Genomic DNA, 26,048 nt, shown 5'->3' on the forward strand with positions numbered 1-26,048 from the left:
GGGTGTCACACCCTGGCCATAGAGAGGCTTTTATTCTCTATTTTGATTAGGCCATGGTGTGACTAGGGTTTATTTCTATGTTTTGTATTTCTATGTTTTGGCCAGGTATGGTTCTCAATCAGGGACAGCTGTCTATCGTTGTCTCTGATTGGGAATCATACTTAGGCAGACTTTTTTCCTTTGGTGTTTGTGGGTAGTTATCTTTGTTAGTGGCACTAATGCCCTGTTATGCTTCACGGTCGGTTCTTTGTTTTCTTGTTTTGTTGGCGACATTTACTATAATAAAAGAAAATGTACGCTCACCACACTGCACCTTGGTCTCCTTCTGACGACGGCCGTGACAGAACTACCCACCACAAACGGACCAAGCAGCATGGTAAGGAGGAATGGACGTGGGAGGACATTTTGAATGGGAAAGGATCCTGGACGTGGGAGATCCTGGCGGGGAGGGATCGCCTGCCCTGGGAGCAGGTGGAAGCAGCGTGTCACGGCCGTCAAAGAGAGGAGACCAAAGCGCAGCGTGGGATGCGTACATACTAATTTATTTAAAGAACGAACACTAAACAAACTAACAAAATAACAAACGAACCGTGAAGCTATACAAAAATGAGTGCTGACAGGCAACAACACATAGACAACTACCCACAAATACAGGTGGGAAAAGGCAACCTAAGTATGGTTCTCAATCAGAGACAACGATAGCCAGCTGCCTCTGATTAAGAACCACACCCGGCCAAACACACAGAAATACAAATCATAGAAAAAGGAACATAGAATGCCCACCCAAATCACACCCTGACCAAACCAAAATAGAGACATAAAAAGCTCTCTACGGTAAGGGCGTGACAGTAACCCCCCCAAAGGTGCAGACTCCGGCCGCAAAACCTGAACCTATAGGGGAGGGTCTGGGTGGGCATTTCACTGCGGTGGCGGTTCTGGTGCGGGACGTAGACCCTCACCGCCGACCCCGGACTGGGGACCCTTGTTGCGGAGGCCGGACTGGGCACCCTTGTAGCGGGCCCCGGACTGGGGACCCTTGTTGGGAGCTCCGGACTGGAGGGCGTCTCTGGAAGCTCCGGACTGGAGGGTGCCTCTGGAAGCTCCGGACTGGAGGGCGCCTCTGGAAGCTCCGGACTGGAAGGCGCATTTGGAGGGTCCGGACTGGAGGGCGTCGCTGGAAGCTCCTGACTGGAGGGCGTCGCTGGAGGCTCCGGACTGGAGGGCGTCGCTGGAGGATCCGGACTGGAGGCCGTCGCTGGAGGATCTGGACTGGAGGCCGTCTCTGGAGGCTACGGGCTGGAGGCCGTCTCTGGAGGCTCCCGGCTGGACGCCGTCTCTGGAGGCCGTCTCTCGAGGCTCCGGGCTGAAGGCCGTCTCTCGAGGCTCCGCGCTGGAGGCCGTCTCTGGAGGCGCCAGGCTGGGCGCAGGCACAGGACTCACCAGGCTAGGGAGACACACAGGAGGCCTCTTCCTTGGCCGAGGCACCAGATACAATGGGCCGTGGAGGCGCACTGGCGATCTCGAGCGCAGAGCTGGCACCACCCGTTCTGGCTGGATGGCCACTTCCACCCGGCAAATGCGGGACACTGGCACCGAGCACACCGGCCTGTGAATGCTTGGCCGAGACACAGTGCGCATCACCCCATAGCACGGGCATGACCAGTCACATGCTCGCCACGGTAAGCACGGGGAGTTGGCTCAGGTCTCCAACCTGACTCTGCCACACTCCCCGTGTGTCCCCCCCAAAAGAACTGGGGGCTGCCTCTCAGGCTTCCTTGCCAGCCGTGTTCCCGTGTAATCCTTGGCCCCTTTCTTAGCTGCCTCCGCCTTCCTGGCTGCCTCCACCTGTTCCCATGGGAGGCGATCCCTTCCAGCCAGGATCTCCTCCCATGTGTAGGATCTCTTGCCGTCCTGGATGTCCTCCCATGTCCAGTCCTCTCTTCTATGCTGCTTGGTACTTTGGTGGTGGGTAGTTCTGTCAGAGTTTACTAGGAGTGGTGGGTTGGAGTCAGGTGCAGAGAGCAGAGGGTTCGGTAAATCGTAATTTATTCTCCGGCACAAAACGGTCACGCCAAAATACAGGGCACATAAAACAGACCAGGCCAAACACAGGACCACACAGTCCAGAGAAAACAAACACGAAAACACATCCACAACCAACAGAGTAACAAACGAACCGTGAAGCTATACAAAAATGAGTGCTGACAGGCAATAACACATAGACAACTACCCACAAATACAGGTGGGAAAAGGCAACCTAAGTATGGTTCTCAATCAGAGACAATGATAGCCAGCTGCCTCTGATTGAGAACCACACCCGGCCAAACACACAGAAATACAAATCATAGAAAAAGGAACATAGATAGCCCACCCAAATCACACCCTGACCAAACCAAAATAGAGACTTAAAAAGCTCTCTATGGTCAGGGCGTGACACAGCGAGGAAAGCGGAGGCAGCTAGAAAAAGGGCCCAGGATTACACAGGGTCACAGCTGGCACTAAAGACCGAGAGGCCACTCCCCACTTTTTTTGGGGGGGGGGGGGGGGGGGGGCACATGAATAGATTGGCTGAGTCAGGTTGGAGACCTGAGCCAACTCCTCGTGCTTACCATAGGGAGCGTGGTACTGGTCAGGCACCGTGTTATGCGGTGGAGCGCACAGTGTCTCCAGTGCGCGTTCACAGCCCGGTGCGCTATATTCCAGCTCCCCGCATCGGCCGGGCCAGAGTGGGCATCCAGCCAGGACGGATGGTGCTGGCTCAGCGCATCTGGCCGCCAGTGCGTCTCTACGGCCCAGGATATCCTGCGTCGGCTCCTCGCACTGTGTCTCGGGTGCGTCCGCACAGCCCAGTGCGTCCTGTGCCAGCGCCTTGCCTTTGCCGGGCGAAGGTAACCATCCAGCCAGAACGGATTGTGCAGGGTCTACGCTCGAGACCTCCAGTGCGCCTCCACGGCCCAGTGTATCCGGTGCCTGCTCCAAGAACCAGGCCTCCAGTATGTCTCCCCAGCCTGGTGAGTCCTGTGCCTGCTCCCAGAACCAGGCCTCCAGTATGTCTCCCCAGCCTGGTGAGTTCTGTGCCTGCTCCCAGTACCAGGCCTCCTGTATGTCTCCCCAGCCTGGTAAGCCCAGTGGCAGCTCCACGCACCAGGCTGTCCATACGTCTCCTCACTCCAGTGATGATTCATGGCACGAAGCCTCCAGTGATGATCCATGGCACGAAGCCTCCAGCGATGATCCATGGCATGAAGCCTCCAATGATGATCCATGGCACGAAGCCTCCAGCGATGATTCATGGCACGAAGCCTCCAGCGATGATCCATGGCCCGGAGACTGCAGCAAGGATCCATGGCACGAAGCCTCCAGCGACGGTCCCCTGTCCGGATCCTCCAGCAGCGGTCTCCAGTCCGGAGCCTCCAGCGGCGGTCCCCAGTCCGGAGCCTCCAGCGACGGTCCCCAGTCCGGAGCCTCCAGCGACGGTCCCCAGTCCGGGGCCTGCAACGAGGGTCCACCAAAGTGGGGGGAGCCAGAGGTGGAGCGGGGTCTACGTCCCACACCGGAGCCGCCGCCGTGAATAGATGCCCACTCGGACCCTCCCCCATAGAGTCAGGTTTTGCGGCCGGAGTTCGCACCTTTGGGGGGGGGGGGGGGGGGGGGGGGGGGGAGGGGGGTACTGTCACACCCTGGCCATAGAGATGCTTTAATTCTCTATTTTGGTTAGGCCAGGGTGTGACTAGGGTGGGCATTCTAGTTTCTTTATTTCTATGTTTTGGCCGGGTATGGTTCTCAATCAGGGACAGCTGTCTATCGTTGTCTCTGATTGGGAATCATATTTAGGCAGCCTTTTTTCCTTTGGTGTTTGTGGGTAATTATCTTTGTTTGTGGCTCTAATGCCCTGTTAAGCTTCACGGTCGGTTCTTTGTTTTCTTGGCGACATTTACTATAATAAAAGAAAATGTACGCTCACCACGCTGCACCTTGGTCTCCTTCCGACGACGGCCGTGACACCAGGCTGCCTCCCGGGTGTGAACCAGGTGCCCTGTTCAAATCCCATGGCGAAATTGACTCAAACAAAAGTGGCGTAGTTAAGAACATGAAGTACCGTAATTAGTACGATTCTGTGTTTTCACATGCATGTGATTGCTGTTTATAAAACACGTTATCTGCCTTCCTAACGAAAATTAAGTTGAAAATTCAAACATGGATTTTATGGACAAGAGATGTTTCAGGACGATTGCACCATGCTGCCTTTTTGACGGAGATACGCAGATTAGAGATCGGTGCTCCTCCTTCACAGCTTTTGCCCGTTCACGTCACGGGCCATTGAACGGTGCCATGAAGGATTGGGTTTTTCTCCAAACAGATATTGTATATGGAATAATGGGGACATATTGTAAAAAGAATACTTCTTTGTTTTTAGAATATTGGTTCTGAAATAATATCCTATTGGTGAGCCAACTTGTAAATGCAGAGGGTCTTTTACTTCATTATAAGGCATTCTTATCACTTTACAAGATCCTTGCAACACCTAAAGATTTTGCAATTGTTTTAGATGCCATTCCCTCAGGTGCAACCCTGTTGACTCATCAGTAGGAAAGATTTAGTTTTTCTTTAAGTCCATTCAACAACAATAGAGCTATACCAGCCTTGTTTCAACAGGATGTTGTATCTATCTATACATTATGTCATGCCTTATTGGAATGGTTTTATTGATAACATCTGTTGGGGAAAAGTGTGGATGTTGCCACACACATACCTACTTTTTAAACAGATGAAGGAAGTTTCCTTTAAAATTATTCATAAATATTATCCTGCCAACCACTACATGAAGATGTTTTAAAAAAACACAAATTCAAATTGTACCTTTTGTAATGACCACACAGAAACAGTGTTTCATCTTTTTTGGCATTGTATTAATGTAAGGAATCTGTGGCATGACATCAGTAGATTTATAATTGAATACATTTATGAAGATTTTACAATATTATGGAAAGATGTAGTGATTGGATTCTTTACTTACGATAGAAATAAGTTGAAACAATCTTATGTAATTAATTTCATTATTCTTTTGGACAAATTTCATATTCACTAATGCGCATTTACAAACAATACACCACATTTTGTTATCTTGCGAAAATACATTTAACTATATTTTAAGACAATGAAATACTCTGACAACAAAAAAGCTGTTAGAATTATAAATGTGTATGTCCCTTAAGGTCCTTGTGTAATGGGATATTGTACCCCCTAGCACAGATGTCCTTTGTATATTCTTTGTACATACTTGTGTTCCCCATGTACTTTTTGTATTGATTTGTTGTTAATAAAAAATCAAAGGATTGGGAACTATTTCAAACTGGGAAGATTTTTAAATGAGACTGTGTTTTAGCATAATCGAATCCGGCCATTCTTAGAAAGTTGCCATTCTATTCAGCGCATGCGCTCATTACCTGACTCATGCCCGTCACGCGAAAACCGCAGTACACATACATTCATCCCTCCACCTATGAGAAAAACAATGGCAAGTTTCTCGTGGAGTGAGGACATGAGGAGTGCGGTGCACTGAGATATGATTGAAGCAGAATGGAAGTATTTAAATGAGCCTAGCTGTAGCATTATTTAGGTAAATAGACTAGTCAGTGTCAGATTCTGAATGGCTCGCTAATAAGGGATTACTTTGCGTGCGAGTCAGCGGAGGTTGATTAAAGAGGGATGGGCTGTGATGTGTTCAAGATGGCGGCGCCCTGTGGAGTGTAGAGACTCTAACAGGTAAACAGGTCCATTTATTGATATATAGAAATATATACTGGTGAATTTCAAACGGGGGAAAAATCGTTAGTGTAAGGTGTGTGCATTATTAGGAATTGCTGATGCTCTTTCATGACTGTCAAATATATATTTTTTTTTCTCCTGGTAGTGGTCGGTAATGACTTGTTTTTCTGAATGACAGCTACCGTTAGCTATATAACGGGTATTATATTTCTACAGACACTGACAATAATGGTTTGAGTCATCGCTACTTTCATGAACATGCATCTGTTGAAATCGTTTTCAATTTACCAATAATAATTCCTATAAAACAATCGGCTAAAACAACAAAAACCCTGCCCATTGTTCCCCTGAGTTGTTTACGACAGTCAGTGGTCATTCCAGATAGCTAGCCTGCTTGCTGGCGACACAGCCAGCTAGCTAACATTTGACTGTCATAGTGAGTTTAGTTACAGTGAATGATGTAACTAACCATTTTGTATTCAGCTGCAACTTCTTGAAATGTTGCAGCTGCTTTCTGCGTCACCTCCTGAGCACATATTGAGGCGTAACGTAGTTATATCTCACATCAAGCTAGGCTAAAGCTACCACATTCATAGACGCTAGCTTACTACCTTCAGCGCCCATTGAAGATAACTTCTCCGGCCAGAAGATACTTTAAGAGCCCGACGTTCGTTCTGAACGTCAAAACGCATTGAATTCGTACAGTTTTGGAAACATAAGGAACGTATTTTTCATATCAGCAATACTTTTTCTCTCGTAACTGTGCTAATTGGCTATCTGCGTCTTCGAACACCTGTGTGTTAACGAGGACGGATGCCGACTTGTCCCTGAAAAATACTGTGTTAAAACGGTGTACGGCACAGTAGTTTGCTGAGGGGAGGATTGCTCATATTAGTGGCTGGAATGGAATTGTATCAACCAAATGGAAACCATGTTAATGTATTTGATACCGTTCCATTATTCCAGCCATTACTATGAGCCCGTATCCCCCAATTAAGGTGTCACCAACCTCTGGCTGTACAGTAAGTGTATATTTTGTATTTGTGAAATTCTTTTTATGTAATATGGAAGTAGAGTGCTTTGTTTCTAGAACAGTACCGCAATTGACAGTCGATTCACGTTTAGATGGAGTATTAGCCTGTTTTGGCTGTCAAAGCCAATTCACCTCTAAGCAGAACATGTAAGGTCCTTGGACTATAAGGAGTAATGTTAGGCTCCTTTAGTCCATTATTAGGCTAAAGCTACTGCAATCCTAATTTTACTAAGCATCTTCTGTTACCATACCAAAATTGTGACTTCGAAACCAGGTTTAGCACTAGGATACTTAATACCGTCACAATACTCGATACCACAGCAAAAAAAGAATGCATATTAGCCGAAGTCACACAATATTAGTTAAATATCATTACATTCAAATGTTTTTATGTCAACATTTCAGAGGCCTGTATGCATTAATGAATCAATTAAACAACCAATTTGACTTTGTTTTTACTAATCTGACTACTGAACACCCAATGGTAATAATTTATTTGAATGGTAAATCTTTGTCAAACTGGATTAATCAAGATGTAGCCTAGGCCTATTAACAGTACAGGTGAATGCATATTTAATAGTAGTGTGTGCATGTATTGAGTTACTGAGCTTGTTTTGGCTTATTTCATGGGGATACAGATGACAATCTGTTTCCAATCCTTTTGGGTATTTTATTGTACTGATCAACAACATTTGCATAGATTTTACAAAAGCGTATGCTGTCTCTTTAACCAGTAATGACGTCATTCACGAGGTAAGCGGGGGTGGCCCATCTGAGACTTCTTCTCACACACACACACACACAGTCTTGTACAGCTAAACTTGTGGGGACACACAATTCCGTCCCATTTAAAATCTTGTTTTCCCTAACCATAAACCTAAGCTGTACTCTTACCCTAGCTCCTAACCCTAAAACTAACCCTAGCTCCTAACCCCAAAACCCAACCCTAGCTCCTAACCCTAATTCTAACCTTAACCCTTTAGAAATAGCATTTGACCTTGTGGGGACAAACAAAATGTCCCCAGTTGATCAAATTTTAGTTTGTTTACTATTCTTGTGAGGACTTCTGGTCCCCACAAGAATAGTTAAACACGTCCACACACACAGGAATCATATTGCATACATATTGCATATGCAAAATTAGCTGATTTTAAAGCTGGATCTCAATCCAGGATCTCAATTGCATTCAACTCCTCTTCTCGCCTCCTTAAAACCCATTGGAGGAGGTCAGAAGAGAGGGACCTCTGACTTTATCAAACAATGGGTTTTGAGGAGGACAGAGGAGAGGAGTTGAATGCAATTGAGATCCTCTGTTAGTTCGCTGAAACAATAGATCATCTTTGGAGGAGACGTGAGAGCAACTGCAAATTAATATGGTTTTAGTGGCATCAGCTTTAAAATCAGCTAATTTTGCGTTATGGTATCACAAAGTACTAGGATAGTGAATATATTTTTTAGCTACAGCTGTGAGCTAGCAAGGAAAGTTACCGGTAGCTTCCAGCTTTGTAGGCTGGATTCTTGCATTGTAAAGTGACAAATTCTAGTACCAAACTGTTTTTTATGTTCTAGTATTGAAAAAGTACCGAAATGTCAGTATACTGTGCAACACTGCTAGCTACAGTAGATGACCATACTATAGCTAATTAATTTATTGCATTCAACTGTAAATAAAAAGGCTTAGCTAGCTACCATAACATAATCATTATTTATTTTCTTTGTGTATTTGGGATTGACAGTGCCTTCAAAGTATTCATAACCCTTGACTTATTCCACATTTTGTTGTTACAGCCTCAATTCAAAATGGATAAATACATTTTTTTTCACCCATCTACTCACAAAATACCCCATAATGACAAAATGAAAACATTTTTATTGAAATTCTAGTGAATTTATTGAAATTAATACAGATCTAATTTACATAAGCATTAACACCCTTGAGTCAATACTTTGTAGAAGCACCTTTGGTGCCTGGATTGTGCAACGTTTTCCCATTATTCTTGAGAAAATTCTTCTAACTCTGTCAAATTGATTGTTGATCATTGCTAGACAACCATTTTCAGGTCTTGCCATAGATTTTCAAGTAGATTTAAGTCAAAACGGTAACTCGACCACTCAGGAACATTCACTGCCTTTTTGGTAAGCAACTCCAGTATAGATTTGGCCTTGTGTTTTAAGTTATTGTTCTGCTGAAAGGGGAATTAATCTCCCAGTGTCTGGTGCAAAGCAGGCTGAAACATTGTTTTTGCTTGTGCTTAGCGCCATTACGTATATATATTTTTTATCCTGAAAAACTCCCCTGTCCTTAATGATTACAAGCATACCCATAACATGATGCAGCCACTGCTGTGCTTGAAAATATGGAGAGTGGTACGGTAATGCGTGTCATTGGAATTGCCCCAAACATAATACTTTGTATTAAGGACAAAAAGGGAATTGCTTTGCCAGATTTTTTTGCAGTATTACTTTAGTGCCTTGTTGCCAACAGGATGCATGTTTTGGAATATTTTTATTCTATGTAGGCTTCTTTCTTTTCACTATGTCAATTAGGTTAGTATTGTGGAGTAACTACAATGTTGTTGATTCATCCTCAGTTTTCTCCAATCAAATCTGTTATTTGTCACATGCGCCAAATACAAACAGGTGAGGTAGACCTTACAGTGAAATGCTTACAAGCCCTTAACCAACAAGGCAGTTTTACAAAGAAATAACTTTTAAGTAAAACAATAACAGATGCAAATAATTAAAGAGCAGCAGTAAAATAACAATAGCGAGGCTATATACAGGGGGCACCGGTACGGTGTCAATTTGCGGGGGCACTGGTTAGTCGAGGGGGGATGGGGCAATGCAAATAGTCTGGGTAGCCATTTGATTAGATTAGATGCCCCTTGGACCTATACTTGGTGCTCCGGTACCGTTTGCCATGCGGTAGATGGAGAGAACAGTCTATGACTAGGGTGGCTGGAGTCTTTTTGACATTTTTTCTGGCCTTCCTCTGAAACTGCCTGGTTTTGAGGTGCTGGATGGCAGGAAGCTTGGCCCCAGGGATGTACTGGGCCGTACGCACTACCCTCTGTAGTGCCTTGCGGTCGGAGGCCGAGCAGTTGCCATACCAGGCAGTGATGCAACCAGTCAGGATGCTCTTGATGGTGCAACTGTAGAACATTTTGAGGATCTGAGGACACATGCCAAATCTTTTCAGTCTCTTGAGGGGGAATAGGTTTTGTCGTGCCCTCTTCACGACTGTCTTGGTGTGCTTGGACCATGTTAGTTTGTTGGTGATGTGGACACCAAGGAACTTGAAGCTCTCAACCTGCTCCACTATAGCCCCGTCGATGAGAATGGGGCGTGCTCGGCCCTCCTTTTCCTGTAGTCCACAATCATCTCCTTTGTCTTGATCACGTTGATGGAGGGGTTGTTGTCCTGGCACCACACGGCCAAGTCTCTGTTGGTGATCAGTGTTGTCATCGGCAAATTGAATGATGGTGTTGGAGTCGTGCCTGGCTATTCAGTCATGAGTGTACAGGGAGTACAGGAGGGGGCTGAGCACGCACCCCTGCGGGGCCCCCGTTTGAGGATCAGCGTGGCGGATGTTGTTAAAATCACAGCAATTATTAAACTCTGTAACTGTTTTAAAGTCACAATTGGCATCATTGAGAAATCCTTAAGCTGTTTGCTTCCTCTCTAGCAACTGAGTTATGAGGGTATCGTTGTAGTGACTAAGTGTATTTGTACACCATCCAAAGTGTAATTAGGGATATACCTCAAAGGGATACTCAATTTCTGTTTTTATTTTTCTGTCTCTCACAGACCTGTAACTTCTTCTTTAAGAGGCTCCTCTGTCCTCCACTCGTTACCTCTATTAATGGCACCTGTTTGAACTTGTTATCAGTATAAAAGACAACTGTCCACAACCTCAAACAGTCACACTCCAAACTCCACTATGGCCAAGACCAAAGAGCTGTCAAAGGACACCAGAAACAAAATTGTAGACCTGCACTAGGCTGGGAAGACTGAATCTGCAATAGGTAAGCAGCTTGGTTTGAAGAAATCAACTGTGGGAGCAATTATTAGGAAATGGAAGACATACAAGACCACTGATAATCTCCCTCGATCTGGGGCTCCACGCAAGATCTCACCCCGTGGGGTCAAAATGATCACAAGAACGGTGAGCAAAAATCCCAGAACCACATGGGGAGACCTAGTGAATGACCTGCAGAGAGTTGGGACCAAAGTAACAAAGCCTACCATCAGTAACACACTACGCCGCCAGGGACTCAAATCCTGCAGTGCCAGTAGCTATTTTGTATTGTAATTTTTTTTTTTTTATTATTCTATTTAAACAGCACTTTAAATTTATACATGATACTGCAACAAAATTTCCCCACTGTGATAGTGAAGTACTCAGTGCTACAGAGTTCAGACGCTAGCTCGGTAGCTAGCTCAAGCTGGCTAATGTTAGCCACTAGCCGTGCTAGCATGTAATTGCATTTCAGACCAAGTGTTTGTGGTGAGTTACAATCCACCAATCACGAGGAAGTGTGACGTAAACAAGGAGCAGATGGGGCACGTGCGGCCTTGCAGCATGCTCTTCACGGACCTTATGGCTGTGTTATCTAGTGGGGACCCGTTAGAACGGCAGGCTATGATGGCTTTTTGCCGTGGGCTCACAACGGAGAAAATCATACCTGCTTGCTATAATTGTGTAGTTCCTTTTTGTTTTGACTTTTTCCACCTTGGTTTAGCACGGACATCTGGAATCTATCTATTTTGGATTTCCCATACTCCTTCAGCCCGGTGGGGCGCCCACCTCCCTGCAGTGGTAGCTAACTCAACCTGTGCTCCTTTTCTCAATAGGGGGTGCTGTTGGCACTTTGTAATAATTTCGTTCCCAAATTAAACTGCCTCGTACTCAATTCTTGCTCGTACAATATGCATATTATTATTACTATTGGATAGAAAACACTCTCTAGTTTCTAAAACCGTTTGAATTATATCTGTGAGTAAAACAGAACTGGAGTTAGAGCAATTTTCCTATGAGGATGTGAGTGCTGAAATCTGCTGGCTGTTCTGAGGTCGGTTTATAAATCTGCCTGTCTTCTATTGGTTGAGATGCACTGCATACGCCTTCCCCTGGATGTCAGCGAATAGTGAGAATTGAAATGGTGTTGCTAGGCAGATCTGAGAGCTTATAAATGGGCTGGGAACGTGAGGACCGTCCTTTGTTCTCTTCGCCAGGACGCAGAAAGGAGCTCTGGCTGTCGTTCTAGAACGCTCCCGTTATAGCCCTTAGATATATCCGGCTCAGTTTTTATTCGATATAGGTGTTAAAGACATCATAATGTTGTTAAATTAAACCGAGTTATATCAGTTTATATCAGTATATTGCGATTTTCGGATGTTTCTGTGCTGCCTTCTAGGGACTTGGGCACGTCTCGCCCACATGGCTAATGTTTACTGCTAATTCGAACGTTGAAGAGGACAATCTACAACCGAGCAACGATTCTTTTGGACAAAGGACACCTTGCCCAAGATTCTGATGGAAGCTCATCAAATAGTAAGAACTAAAAATGATGTTAATTCGTTGTTCTGTTGAAAAATGTAAAACTCATATTCCGCCATTAATCTCGGTGCGGTCTTGCTTTAACGCACGCTGTATGTTGTAGTAACGTTAACTTTAAAAATCTAACACAGCGATTGCATTAAGAACTAATGTATCTTTCATTTGCTGTCCAACCTGTATTTTTTTAGTCAAGTTTAGGATTAGTTACTGATTAGACTAGGTGCCTCTCCCAAGATTTCTCCCGACATATTGTTGGCAGCTTGGCTACTTTTGTCATTGTATAACCACGATTTGTGCCGCTAAATATGCACATTTTCGAACAAACTCTATATGTATTGTGTAATATGATGTTATAGGACTGTCATCTGATGAAGTTTTGAGAAGGTTAGTGAAAAATGTAATATCTTTTGCAGGTTTATTCGCTATCGCTAACGTGCATGAATCAATCCTGCTGTGTGGTTGGCTATTGTAGTAAGCTAATATAATGCTATATTGTGTTTTCCCTGTAAAACACTTAAAAAATCTGAAATATTGGCTGGATTCACAAGATCTTTGTCTTTCATGTGCTGTACGCTGTGTATTTTTCAGAAATGTTTTATGATGAGTATTTAGGTAATACACGATGGTCTCTGTAGTTATTCTAGTTGCTTTGGTGAGAGTTGTGATGGTGGCTGCAATGGTAAACTATGATTTATACCTGAAATATGCAAATTTTTCTAACAAAACATATGCTATACAATAAATATATCAGACTGTCATCTGAAGTTGTTTCTTGGTTAGTGGCTATTTATATCTTTATTTGGTCGAATTTGTGATAGTTACCTATGCAGGAAAAAAATGGTGGAGTAAAAAAAGTGGTGTCTTTTGCTATCGTGGTTAGCTAATAGATTTACATATTGTGTCTTCCCTGTAAAACATTTTAAAAATCAGAAATGATGGCTGGATTCACAAGATGTGTATCTTTCATCTGGTCGCTTGGACTTGTGATTTAATGATATTTAGATGCTAGTATTTACTTGTGACGCTATGCTAGGCTATGCTAGTCAGCTTTTTTACTGATGGGGGTGCTTCCGGATCCGGGTTTGTGACCAAGTAGAAGTTAAACGTTTTGCCATGGGATAGGCCCCAGCCATCAATCTGTAAGTCTCTGTTCTTTCATTGCTTTTAATTTGCGGTTATGTTTTGGTTGTGTTCTAGCTGGTCTCCAGTAGTTGGGCTCTAGATTGCTGACCATAACTGTGGTGGTTGGCTAGGCTAAGATGCTGGCTAAGATAACTGCATATTGCTAACACTCTTTGATAACTGGTAAGATGGAGTTATGCATTTCCAAAACGTTGTTTTACTTTAATGTAGCTGTAAGCTAGGGGTTGATAGCGACTGTCTGACTCATGCACTGCTAACATATCGCTAGTAGGCTAGTTGGTTAGTGACTTTGCAAGTTGTAACAATAAATTAATTTATTGAAACCAGTAGTCATGAGTGAAGTTAAATATTTGAAGTTATTTCTATTTGAGTTTATATTATAGGGAATAGGCTTTTGACATTTTCCGACATGACTTTGGCGTTCTTCGGAATAAAGATCAGTTTTATGTAGTAACTTGAAAAATAGAAAACTGAGATTTAACTTTGCATTGGGACTTTTGATGTGTATGCTAATTCCAATCCATATGTTACATGTGGTTATGTTTGTGCTACCTACCCTAACAGCTTGTACACAGCCAAATGTAATTTCCGGTGTTTATATGGAAGTTCATGGGGCTGCATCAAGGCTCTTCCTGAGTGTCCCGGAGCTGCTGCTGCTCATGTCACTGGAGTGGGAATACGAGTTAATAATAATGCTTGCCGTTTTGTCCAAAATATTGAGACCAGGGGTGTGACCCGATTTGAGAATAAAGCTTCAATGAACATAGTATGCACTACTGATTTCTAGTTTATTTCTGCTCCTGTTAGTTGTGTTGTGGCTTGCCTTCATTAGACTGTGTAGGCTAGGCTAGATGTTGAGGGGAGAGCGGTGTTAAGACCTCTCTGGCTGATTCATTACTCCTTATAAAGCATAAGCAGGGCTGTTGGACACCCTGGTGATAATGACCTGTCTATTACAATTATTTATGGCCTCTTTTCCTTTGAAAGGTTGAGTCACTGGGAGGAGAAGTTCTGTGAAAACACTCACAGAATGTTATGACAAACCGCTGTGGTAGATGGTGGGTGCAGATATCATAGAGATTATTCATATTATGGTTTTGTCTGTTCCAGTGGGCCAAATGTGGTCAGAGCAAATTTCTTTGAATTTGTCACTGTTTCACTGCTTTAGAACTAGTGTGGTAGATTTCACATGGCGTTATCAAAACTTCCATTGGTACCTACCGGTTTCCTTATTTATACAATGCAGTTCCTAAGTGCAAAGGGTAACAAGCCTAATAATACCAATATGTATGTAGCTAGTCTAAATGCCATTTAGAACATTGCTCATGTCCTACATTTTGTCAGTACACTGTATGACTTTTTAGATTAGGATATGTGAGGGTCATAATCATGTGGTATTGGGCTGCAATTGATGCTTTTCTAGAATGTTTTATCTAATAGCCTAGATACACTACATGGCCAAGAGGATGTGGACACCCCTTCAAATGAGGGGATTTGGCTATTTCAGCCATACCTGTTGCTGACAGGTGTATAACATTGAGCACACAGCCATGCAATCTCCATTGTTAGGCCATTGTACTGCCAATGTCTAACTGAAGAGCTCAGTTGTGCACAAAGCGAGGTTCATACAAATGGTTTGTCGAGATCGGTGTGAAAGAAATGACTTGCCTGCACGGAGCCTTGACATTAACCCCATCAAACACCTTTGGGGTGAATTGGAACGTCAACTGCGAGCCAGGCCTAATCTCTCAACATCAGTGCCCGATCTCGCTAATGTGCTTGTGGCTGAATAGAAGCAAGTCCCCGCAGCAATGTTCCCACATCTAACGGAAAGCCTTCCCAGAAGAGTGGAGGCTGTTTTAGCAGCAAAGGGGGGACCAACTCCATATTAATGCCCATGATATTGGAATGAGATGTTCGACTAGCAGCTGTCCACATGCACTACATGACCAAAAGTATCACTGAAGTTCTCTGACTTGTGCTGAGTCAGGTTTGACCCTTTACTGTCCTGTTGCTTGCCCTGTCCTGTAGTGGTGCCTGGAGACTGTATTGGCCGGAGGCCCAGTGAGCCCTCCAGGCAGGACGCTGTGAGAGAGACGACTGGGACACCCCCTGCCCTCCAGGCCTTGACAGAGACTGTCTGCCACCACCTCACCCTCCGCTGTCAACATGGCCAGAGAGCAGCCCAACGTTGGGGACCTCCTCCCTCTCCTGGAGTCCTCTGACATCCGCCAACTGGAGGAGATCAAAGGCCTTATCAATGAGCACCTCAGCACTGGTGAGAACTCTGCTTTTTAATACGGTGTTTTTGGACTTGGTCAGTCATCCTTTTATCCTGTACTCTGTAATAGAGGGCTATGGCAAATGCTTTTTTGCAGCCATATTGTGGGCCTTAATGTGGATGTTGGTACTATGTTCATTCTCCCCTCTGTGCAGAGCGAGGGTCAATGCTGCTGAATGGACTGGTGGACTACTTCTTGGAGACTAACTCGGCCCAGGCCATGCATATCCTCTCGTCAGTCAGAGAGCCACATGATAAGGTGAGACCTGCCTTACATCCCCTTTATCTGAAGAAAGTTATGTACTCCCATTTTTCATCCGTTGTTAATTAAATAACTTTAACTCTCCATAATTGATCAAAACAAATCATAAAACATTAAGTAACAATGAATAGAATGAGTGTCTTAAAGCCCAGTGCTGTTTCTAATTTGCCCACCACAGCACCTGCTGGACAAGATGAACGAGTGTATGACCAAACAGGCCTGCCGGCTGCCCACCCTCACTCTGCTTGGCCACGTGGTCCGCAAGCAGCCATCCTGGATCCACAAGATTGCCCGCTACCCGCTGCTGCTCTCGCTGCTCAAATGCCTCAAGGTATAAAAAAAATGAAAAATACTGAAAATGTTTTATTGTAGGTAGGAGGGGAAGATTGCCACAGCGGTAGGTTTTTTGTTCTAGGAATACATGGAAGCACAGGCGTATTATATCAAGTGTCTTGGACCTCTTTAATTTGTATCCTTATGTTAAATGTTTCTCTTTCCTTGGTGTCCAGACGGATTCAGACGTTGTGGTCCTCATAACTGGAGTCCTGGTGTTGATCACTTTGCTACCCATGATCCCCCAGGCTGGCAAACAACACCTGTATGAGTTCTTTGACATCTTTGGACGCCTGGCTTCCTGGAACCTGAAGAACCCAGGTAATCAACAAATGACTGAGGAGCTGTTTTATTAAGTCTAAGCCAAGGGTACTACTGAGCTATATGGAATTATTTTAAGAACGTCATACCAAGGATAATTTTTCTATTTGATTTAAGTTATTTGAAAAATAGTTTTTGGCCTTACTGCTATTGGACCATAAAAACTAATTGAATAACAGATTCACTATATGGAACAACAGATAGTCTCCCCCCAAAAAATCTAAAAGAAGTTTGTTCTGTACTGTCTATCCTATATCTGAGCGATATAAGACAAATCAGGAAAAAAAAATTGTATTTAACCCCCTATTCTTTTTCATTAAACAGTCACCATATATACTGTACTTCATAAATGTTTTCAACTGGTTCCGGGGGACCTTCAGACAAGTCTTGTCATATTTCCATAAAGAGGTCATAATAGTTTGTAGGCCAAACTGTTCGGAGGCTACCGACGATTTTGTGAGAAGACCGATTATCGGGATGTCTCATAGTCTGACATACACCGCTCTATCTCTGACAACTTTCACCACAGATGCGGAAATGTTACATTGGCAGATGTAGTGGTTTGAGACCCATCCAATGCCAAAAAACCCACCTCTAGCTTAAACCGGCTGATTTTTGTATTATGCAAATTAATTCTTTCATAGAGAATTTTTCTCTTTATGAGAATATTGGAAATGGTAGAGAGTCAGGTGTGGTTTTAGATGGACTGTTTTGTTCATGTTGCTGCCCCTGACCTGACATCATGTACTCTCTTTCTGTTCTTCTTGCCTGCACCAGGCCACATCTCTGAGGTGTACCTCATCCACTTGCACGCCAGCGTCTACTCCCTCTTCCACCGCCTCTACGGCATGTACCCCTGCAACTTTGTGTCCTACCTGCGCTCCCACTACAGTATGAAGGAGAACGTGGACACCTTTGAGGAAGTGGTGAAGGTGAGAGATCACAGCTGTTTCATTTGATCAATCTTCAATTTATTATGTTGATTTGTCTTCAGGAAGAGATTCTACCCATAGAAATATAATACGAATGTGTATCTAAATGGTTCTGTAATTATTTTTTGTTCTTTCCCATTTTTTTTTGCAGCCAATGCTGGAACACGTCCGTATACACCCGGAACTAGTGACTGGAACAAAGGACCATGAGCTTGATCCCACCAGGTCAGTCAATCACAGCTCTCAAGCTTCACTCTCTTGTTTATATAAAAAAAAAAAAACAAATCAAGAGCTAATCTGCTGTATGCACAAGTGAGAAAATATTATTACATTGTTTTCTCAATTGGATTTACCATTCTGTCCCCTCTGCAGATGGAAAAGATTTGAGATCCATGACATCGTCATAGAATGCGCCAAAGTGTCTCTGGACCCCAAGGAAGCGTCGTGTGAGGAGGGCTATGCGACCATGCCCGAGAACCTCTACCCCCAGATGCAGCTTTGTCCACAAGACTCAGCCTCTAGCCCCTACACAGACTTCCACAGCAGCTACGGTGAGATCACCCGCCCCCCCCACACCTCTCACCTCCCTTTGATGGACAGGAATGACATAAGTTTGTTTGGTGTTTGGAGTATTGTTCATGTTCATAATTTGTTTCCAGTTTTTTACCTCAGTTGTGTGAATTCTAACTATCAATCATCTGAAAAAATGTGTTTCTAGCGTTGTTTGGCTGCCGGACGGCATAGTTGGTTTCTAATGATTTGTCATGAGGTGATTATGGTCTTGTTGATAAGTGGAGAATGAATGGAGATTTATTTAACACATCAATGTAAGAGTGAGTCCTCTTCTCCCCACAGGAAGCTCCTCTTTGACCCCCTTCTCTACCCCACGCCAGCCCCAACCACCACCCCTGTCCCTGCCCCCTCTGTCAGGGACCCAGTCCTCCTATCGCAGCCCCCAGACCTCCAGACGTCAGGTAACACACACACACACTGCATTTCTGTTGCACAAATTTTCACTGCACTGACCCATAGCAAATGTGTCCAGATTAGTTCCTAGATAGAAAGTGTTGGTTGGAGGCCAGTGTCAGCCAGAGTGAGCAGCTGCTGATTGCTGCTGCTGCTTCTTCTCTATGCATTTCTTGTTGTTTTGCAGAGGGTGTTTACACTTGATATATTGGCTGTGTCAGATGTTCTTAGTCAATCGCTTATCCCTGAACCCACTGGCCCCCCCCTCTCCCTTCCGAGCCTATGAATCGCCCCCTTGTTTTTGGAGAGAAGGGAGGGAGTGCTTTAGCAAGGAGAGATGAGAGACTTTGAGTCATCAGTGGGCAAGACTGGCGGGCGGTGGTGTCAGGCCTTAGAAAACAGAAAACATGCCCTTACGCCCCCGTCCTGCCATCCCAATATGGTCTGTCACATGTGCTGGTTGCCTTGGCGACACTGTCTGTCCCTCTATTTGTGAGTGGCCCACGCAGGGGGTCCTGGTGTTGTTCAGCACTCAGTCTGTCTGTCTGTCTGGCTGAGGATTTGTCTGTAGAAACCTGAAATCCTGTAAAAAAATATTGCAGCCTTATTTCCACTTACTATTAATAGTATACCACATCATTATCAACCATTTGAAATTAATTCTTAAAGCCCTGTGTAGTCAAAAACATGATTTTCTTGCGTTTTTATATGTATTTCCACAATATGAGGTTGGAATAAAACTGTGAAATTGTGAACATTTTGATAATGCCATTTTAGTGTAAGACCTGTTTGAAAAGACCACCTGAAATGTCAGCCTGTTTTGGTGGGATGGAGTTTTGGCCTGCCTGGTGGCATCACCAGGTGGTAAATTAGTTAATAGACCAATAGAAAGAGTTCCAAACCTCTATGCCAATAACAGCTAGTTTTCAGTTTTCACTCAGACCACTTCGACAGTCCTAGTAAAATTCTTGCATGAGAAAATGCTCTTTGCTAAGAAGCTATTAGAACTATGCTTTTTATTTTTGACCATTTTAATTGAAAGCAATCCCAGTAAGATGCCTAATTGTTACCCAGACAAGATTTGATATCGGGATAAAAATGGCTGCATTGGAACTTTAACTGGTAACATTGTGAATGTCTTCCTTTAGAACTCTAGCTGTGAATTCAACTCCACCTGTGGGGGAAAAGAACTGTGGAGCCCCTCCTCCCTGTGTGGAATGGCCACACCCCCTTCCTCCAGGGGCATGTCACCCAACTCAGAGCTCTCCCATAGTGCCTCTTACCTCTCAGGCCACCGCGTCCACAGCACATCAGGTGAAAAGAGATAATTAATCTATACAACATACTGAACAAAAATATAAACGCAACATGCAATAATTTCAACTATTTTACAGAGTTACAGTTCGTATAAGGAAATCAGTCAATTGAAATGAATAAATTACGCCCTAATCTAATGGATTTATGACTGAGCAGGGGCACAGCATTGGGTGGGCTTGGGAGGGAATAGGCCCACCCACTGGGAAGCCAGGCCCAGCCAATAGAAATGAGTTTTTCCCCACAAAAGGGCTTTATTACAGACAGAAATACTCAGTTTCATCTGCTGTCCGAGTGACTGGTCTGACGATCCCACAGGTGAAGAAGCTGGTTGTGGAGGTCCTGAGCTGGCGTGGTTACATGTGGTCTGCGGTTGTGGGGCCGCTCTAAAATGACGTTGGAGGCAGCTTATGGTAGAGAAATGAACCTTCAATTCTCTGGCAACAGCTCTGGTGGACATTCCTACAGTCAGCATGCCAATTGGACATCTGTGGCATTGTCTTGTGACAAAACTTCACATTTTAGAGTAGCCTTTTTATTGCCCCCAGCACAAGGTGCACCTGTGTAATAAGCATACTGTTTAATCAGCTTCTTGATAGGCCACACCTTTCAGGTGGATGGATTACCTTGGCAAAGAAGAAATCCTCACTAACAAGGATTTAACCAAATTTGTGCACAACATTTGAGAGAAATAAGCTTTTTGTGCATATGGAACATTTCTGGGATCGTTAATTGCAGCTCATGAAACATGGGACCAACATGTTGCGTTTTTTGTTCAGTATAGATTTCATAAACAATATGGACTTGTATGATATAACCAACATGCTTTAGAAACCTTTAAAATATGTGAAGCACTATTTGTCTTCAACATCAAATATTAAACAGATCTTTTTGCACTCCTTACATAGCTTCATGTGTGTCTGCACCATAGAAATAGAATGGTGTTGGAAAACCATTGTCTTTACACTATACCACTCAGAAGGGTTATGTAGTGTAGAAGTTTGTCTCCCAAACTACGTCCAGATGTGGCTTGGGAAAGTCGGATTGGAAACCAGATCTTTACACTGTAAAAATGTTGCTGTTTAACTGTGGGCTGTCTGTGTAATCTTTTTTTTAACAAATTGGTCTTTTGACAATTCAGATCAGCTCTTTTGACAATAATTGGGCATAAAAGTCAGAATTGGACTGCCTGTGTATATGTAGCATATGTGTCATGGAACCAGTTTCTCTATGAAAACGGTTTCAAACCGGTGTAGTGTAAAAAGGCATATTACAATATCTTGTGTTTTAATATGGATTTGATAAACAATATTGATTCATATGATATAAAGATCATGCTTTAGAAACTGATCCCTACATGTGTTGGTGAGGTTTTGCCATGTGATTAATCCTACATGACATTTCCGTTGGTATTTGTTCCTAATTGCTGTCTTCTGTAAGCAGGAGGGAAAGGAACGCCTGCCTCAGGTACTCCTGCCACCACCTCCCCGCCCCCCACCCTCTCTGATGAGTTCCCCACCATCCCCCTGACATCCAACACCGCTAGTCCACCACGGAAGGTACAGTATGACATCCGTGCCCACAATGGGCATTATTGGCCTTTGTAGTGTAGTAAGAAGAGAACTTGGGACTTCCTGCTTAAATAAAGGTTTAATACAAATTACAATAAAATCTGTTCACTTTCAGCATGGCTGCCCTGTAGAAGCATCCAAACCCAGCCTGGTGAGGCAAGAACCAATTAGAGATCCTGAGAAAGGTGGAGAGGTCATCAACAACAGAGGTCAGTCATCATCAAAAATGTGGAGTTGGATATTACATTTGTATGCTTTTTACCAAGTCGTTGGTTCTTAAGCTTTGTCGATCCATGTTCTCTGGTGGAAGATTGTTTTATGTAAAACTGTATGTTTATTGTCTGTCTTCTGTTTACTAGATGCAAGTGGTGGTGGGACCATTTCTATGACGCTGACAGAACTTTCAGTCTTTATGAAGGAGCAGGAGCTTCAGCTGAGGACAGAGAAGGAGAGGGAAGAGGGTGAGTACACTGTCTGAGAATAGGAGTGTGCTGGTCTAAATGAGGCTGACATAAAATGTCAGTTGAATGAGAGGGAACCATATACATTTCACAGCAAATGTCTTAATGCACCAATGACTCAAAAGCCTGTTTCACTGCAAGCGTCCTCATGTCCCCTGTTTTACCTCTCCAAAAACACACCAGCTGCCATCACAGAGGAGCTCCTGGAGATCACGGAGGACAAGCGAGACTTGGCTGCCCTGAGGGGCTTTGACTCCCCGTTCTACCGCACCACTGAGACCCTGACGGGTACCCAGGAGAAGGCCCTGCCCAACCCCCCACTGGGTGGCCTCATGCTGCTCCGGGACCCCCACCATGCGGTGTCCACCCCAGACAAGGCACTGGAGAATGCCCAGGGCGCTAATGGTGGTGGGGACAATAGTAGGGGCTCGGCCCTAGAGCAGTCCTGGTCTTTCCAACCCATGTGTCCCTTCAGCCCCATCGAACACCCACTCCACCAGAGCCCCTCTGCCCCGGAGTACGAGATGGCCAAGTTCGGTGGCCTGTTCTCCCCCAGCCCCTCCATCAAGAACCCCTCCCTGCCCTATGAGGCCCTGTTTGACCTGGCTCTGCCCCGGGCCGCATCCCTCTTCGTGGGGAGGAGGACATCAGAGGCCCTGGGCCGGGCTGCTCTCGAGAGGCTGTGCCAGCGGCAGGAGGGGCTGGAGGACAGGGAGGAGGAGGGCCAGGGGAGGGTGTCGGCTTCCCCCCTGGAGGTGCTGGATCGTCTCGTTCAGCAGGGAAGCGACGCCCACGACAAGGTGCTCAACAGGTGAGGGGTCCAGCTTTTAATATCTGTGTGAGATCACAACTGTCTGACCAACTTTATGCTTATCAGTCTCCATCAAAACCATCTGATTATGGGTTGTCTTAGTACCTAGTCCAAGAACATGGCTTTCAGTGTGCTGTAAGTGTTGAAGGCAAAGGAAAGCCAGAGTATGTGATTTGAGCTCACTGTGTAGAACTGGGCTGGGTCCTTTCCAGTCCATTGCCCTGGCCCACGGGTAAAACTCAGTTGAACAACTACAGGCATTGTCTGACCCCCCCCCCCCCCCCCACACACACACACACTGTCCTCGCTCCTAAGCCAATAATACAACAACAGAAGGGACCAGTGTCAGCAGAGTTGGAGCTCTGCACAAAACAATCTGGCTCTGCTCATTTCATCCCCCGCCGCCCCCACCTCTTTAGTATCTTCCCCAAAGCTCAAAAGCAGGCCATGCCCTGCTTGAGGGATATAATTGACTGGGACAGAGGCCCAGTACACAGAAAGGTGTCTCCAAGCCCAGATGGGTCCAGAAGACTGGGATCTACCATTCAGATTTTTCTATGGGGGTGTCTGAGTCTGATGTACTGACCCAATGCTGATTCTGTTGAACTGACACAGTTTTTTAAATAGTCATGACTCTCCCTCTCTCTCTCTTACAGATTACCTTTGCCAAGCAAGTCAGCTGACTGGACGCATTTTGGAGGTAAACAACCACCACCAGAGTACAGCAGCAGCACTGTACTTTCAGCTAGTGCAACAGTGGAACACTGATAAAACTTTCAGGACATTTAGGCCTCATGATGTTTACCCTACACTGACTATAATGTCGTTTTCCAACATCAGGCAGAAACTGAGGCTATTTGACAGTGTTCTCCCACTCATAAGTGCCTTTGGAGGTAGAATTAGTGATGCACCCATATGACATTTTTGGCCGATACTGATATCTAATATTTTCCTCACCAAAAAAAACGAAACCGATATTTTAAATTTTAGCAGCATTTTAAGCATTCTAGTACAGTTAAATAGTTAACACACAGACATGGACGCAGCGGTCTAAGGCACTGAATCTCAGTGTAAGAGGCGTCACTACAGTCTCTGGTTCGAATCCAGGCTGTATCACATCGGGTCATGATTGGTAGTTCCATAGGGCGGCGCACAATAGGCCCAGCGTCGTCCGGGCTAGGCCGTCATTGTAAATAAGAATTTGTTCTTAACTGACTTGCCAAGTTAAATTTAAATGTTACACACACACACCACTGACCAAGAAGTTATTTTGTTGGCATTTACGTATGTCCCCAAACATAATCAAAACCTATTTCTTTCACTTACTTGCTGTGCTGTTTCGTTGTTCAGTCGTTTCATTCTCAACCAGGATTTCTCTTACTATGGTACGCCGTTTGGGTCTTTGAGTGTCAATAACACTATTTGACGTGTCAAATAAGCTTGTTGACCAATCAGGATCTGAATATGACTGCACATCACATAATAATTTAACTCGTTCATTAATTTGATGTAGTTACGTCAAATTAGTTAGTGTCATTGATACGTATGCTATGGTGCTGGTAAAGTTGTCTCGTGAATCTACAGTGCTGGTCGAAAAAATAAATAAAAAAGCTAGCTAGCTCATGGATGCAAACAATGTTCTTCCCCAAAAACAGCAAAAATAGATCTTTCAGTAGCTATAGTTAGCTAGCTAACTATATAGCTAGGTGTCATCTAAAATAAACCCTAATTTATAAGACAATTCTTATTTGATTAATGGTGGGCGGACCATCTGTGACGCTAGCCACAATAGTGAACTTTGCAGTTAGCCTTCAAAATAAAAGTGTGACAGTGATGCAAATGAATACAAATAGTAGAATTATGCTATAATTGAATATATCATGCTAAACGAGGTTGGAATGTTATATAAAATCAAAAAAATACATACAATACAATCATTTGACATCTGTTGAAATCATGCATAAGTATTCCCCCAATGCAATTCTAAATTCACTGTACGGCCTTACCTATGGATTGTGGATCAATGACATTGGGTATCAGTCTACTCAGTGACACCCAGAGAACATTAGCGTCGTAGGTCTTATTGCGGGACTCTGAAACAATTGTGAATTGAGCCACATTTATTGTCAACCAATGTGTATTGAACACTATTCCTGAGGAAAAACAATACTGTGTGGATGTTTTGGAGTCTAACTCTGAGGAGGATGTTGGGAAAAACTATCTTGGGTATTGAGTAGACTGATACCCCATTTGATCCCAAATCCTTAGGTAAAGCTGTACAGTGCATTATGAATGTCAATACACACAATAGCCTGACTGGGGAGGCCACAACACATAACCCGTTCCAGTCAAGCCTTCCTAGCCAGATGAAGCTAGCTGGCTGCTCATAACGTTTGCTTTGGGCAACAGGGTTAAGTAGCTGGCTAGCTAATTTCATGAACTGACGTTCAATTTCAATAGGTGAACAACAAGTGACAACCTAGCTAATACTTACTCACAAGGCTTCCTATATCATTGCTAATAATAATCAAAATGACTGCAGTTTCTACTGGTCATTGTTTTCAGGCTGGTTGTATTTGTGCTAGCTAGGTACCAAGCTAAAGCTAGCTACCCCAGAAGTTGCGGTCAAACAAATAATGCTTTATTACCAACACGGTATTGTAAACACATAGTTCGTGGCCGGTGTTTGTAGACTTTTTGTACAGCTTTGACAGTGCTACTTATAGTAGTGGTGGCGCCTGGCTTGCACGTGCAAATTCAGCCCACACAACATTCTATAATAGAACTGTGTTATTTGACGTGTCAAATTAAAAGCTTATTTAATGCGTCAAATAGTGTTATTTGACCAATCTTTTTTTGACACGCAAAGACCCTAACGCCGTTCCATAGTATGTATGTCGTGACGCTAATAGCAGTGACGCTATTACTGTGTAACTCCGGTAGGGCAACATGTGCTCAACCAGTCGGCGAAAGCCAACATCACCCATGACAGAGAACAGTTGATTGTCAAGGGCAATGAATTCCGTTATCTTGGCTTTAATGGATTTTGCCTTTTGAGTTGTCTGAATGATATGTTCTTACTCTTTCAAATGACTGCTCGACTTGTTGACTGCTCGATCCACACAGCAGATATTGTGGGCTAGGTTAGGAATGCTGTGTGGCACATGTAGCACAACATTTTAAGTGGCGTCATTACGTCATGTACCTACGTTATACAGGTATGCACGTCAGCTTTGACATCGGTTTTGCACATCGCCGTTAAACTAGACATCGGGCTGATGCCGATGTTGG

The 26,048-nt window shown here is 44.3% G+C and overlaps 1 protein-coding gene across 6 annotated transcripts in view; it reads left to right on the plus strand.

Moving 5' to 3' along the window:
* The first annotated feature begins 5,463 nt into the window (after positions 1–5,463).
* Positions 5,464–26,048, plus strand: part of LOC129818509 (hamartin-like) — a 28,453-nt gene continuing 7,868 nt past the window's right edge. Inside the window, exons 1-16 of one of the 6 annotated variants that reach the window (XM_055874465.1) lie at positions 5,464–5,766; positions 12,220–12,356; positions 15,537–15,783; positions 15,942–16,045; positions 16,227–16,379; positions 16,558–16,702; positions 17,480–17,634; positions 17,786–17,859; positions 18,007–18,185; positions 18,490–18,608; positions 19,749–19,914; positions 21,355–21,473; positions 21,601–21,694; positions 21,845–21,946; positions 22,130–22,757; positions 23,414–23,457. In XM_055874465.1, coding sequence (XP_055730440.1) covers positions 15,675–15,783; positions 15,942–16,045; positions 16,227–16,379; positions 16,558–16,702; positions 17,480–17,634; positions 17,786–17,859; positions 18,007–18,185; positions 18,490–18,608; positions 19,749–19,914; positions 21,355–21,473; positions 21,601–21,694; positions 21,845–21,946; positions 22,130–22,757; positions 23,414–23,457 — 2,191 coding nt within the window. In that variant the 5' untranslated portion in view covers positions 5,464–5,766; positions 12,220–12,356; positions 15,537–15,674. Of the gene's footprint in view, positions 5,767–5,960; positions 6,792–12,219; positions 12,357–15,536; positions 15,784–15,941; positions 16,046–16,226; positions 16,380–16,557; positions 16,703–17,479; positions 17,635–17,785; positions 17,860–18,006; positions 18,186–18,489; positions 18,609–19,748; positions 19,915–21,354; positions 21,474–21,600; positions 21,695–21,844; positions 21,947–22,129; positions 22,758–23,413; positions 23,458–26,048 lie in introns of those variants that run through there. The other 5 variants (XM_055874464.1, XM_055874468.1, XM_055874467.1 and 2 more) reach the window with 5 other exon arrangements.

Source organism: Salvelinus fontinalis, chromosome 21 (genome assembly GCF_029448725.1).
Source record: "Salvelinus fontinalis isolate EN_2023a chromosome 21, ASM2944872v1, whole genome shotgun sequence".
In the NCBI taxonomy this organism is placed as follows: domain Eukaryota; kingdom Metazoa; phylum Chordata; class Actinopteri; order Salmoniformes; family Salmonidae; genus Salvelinus; species Salvelinus fontinalis.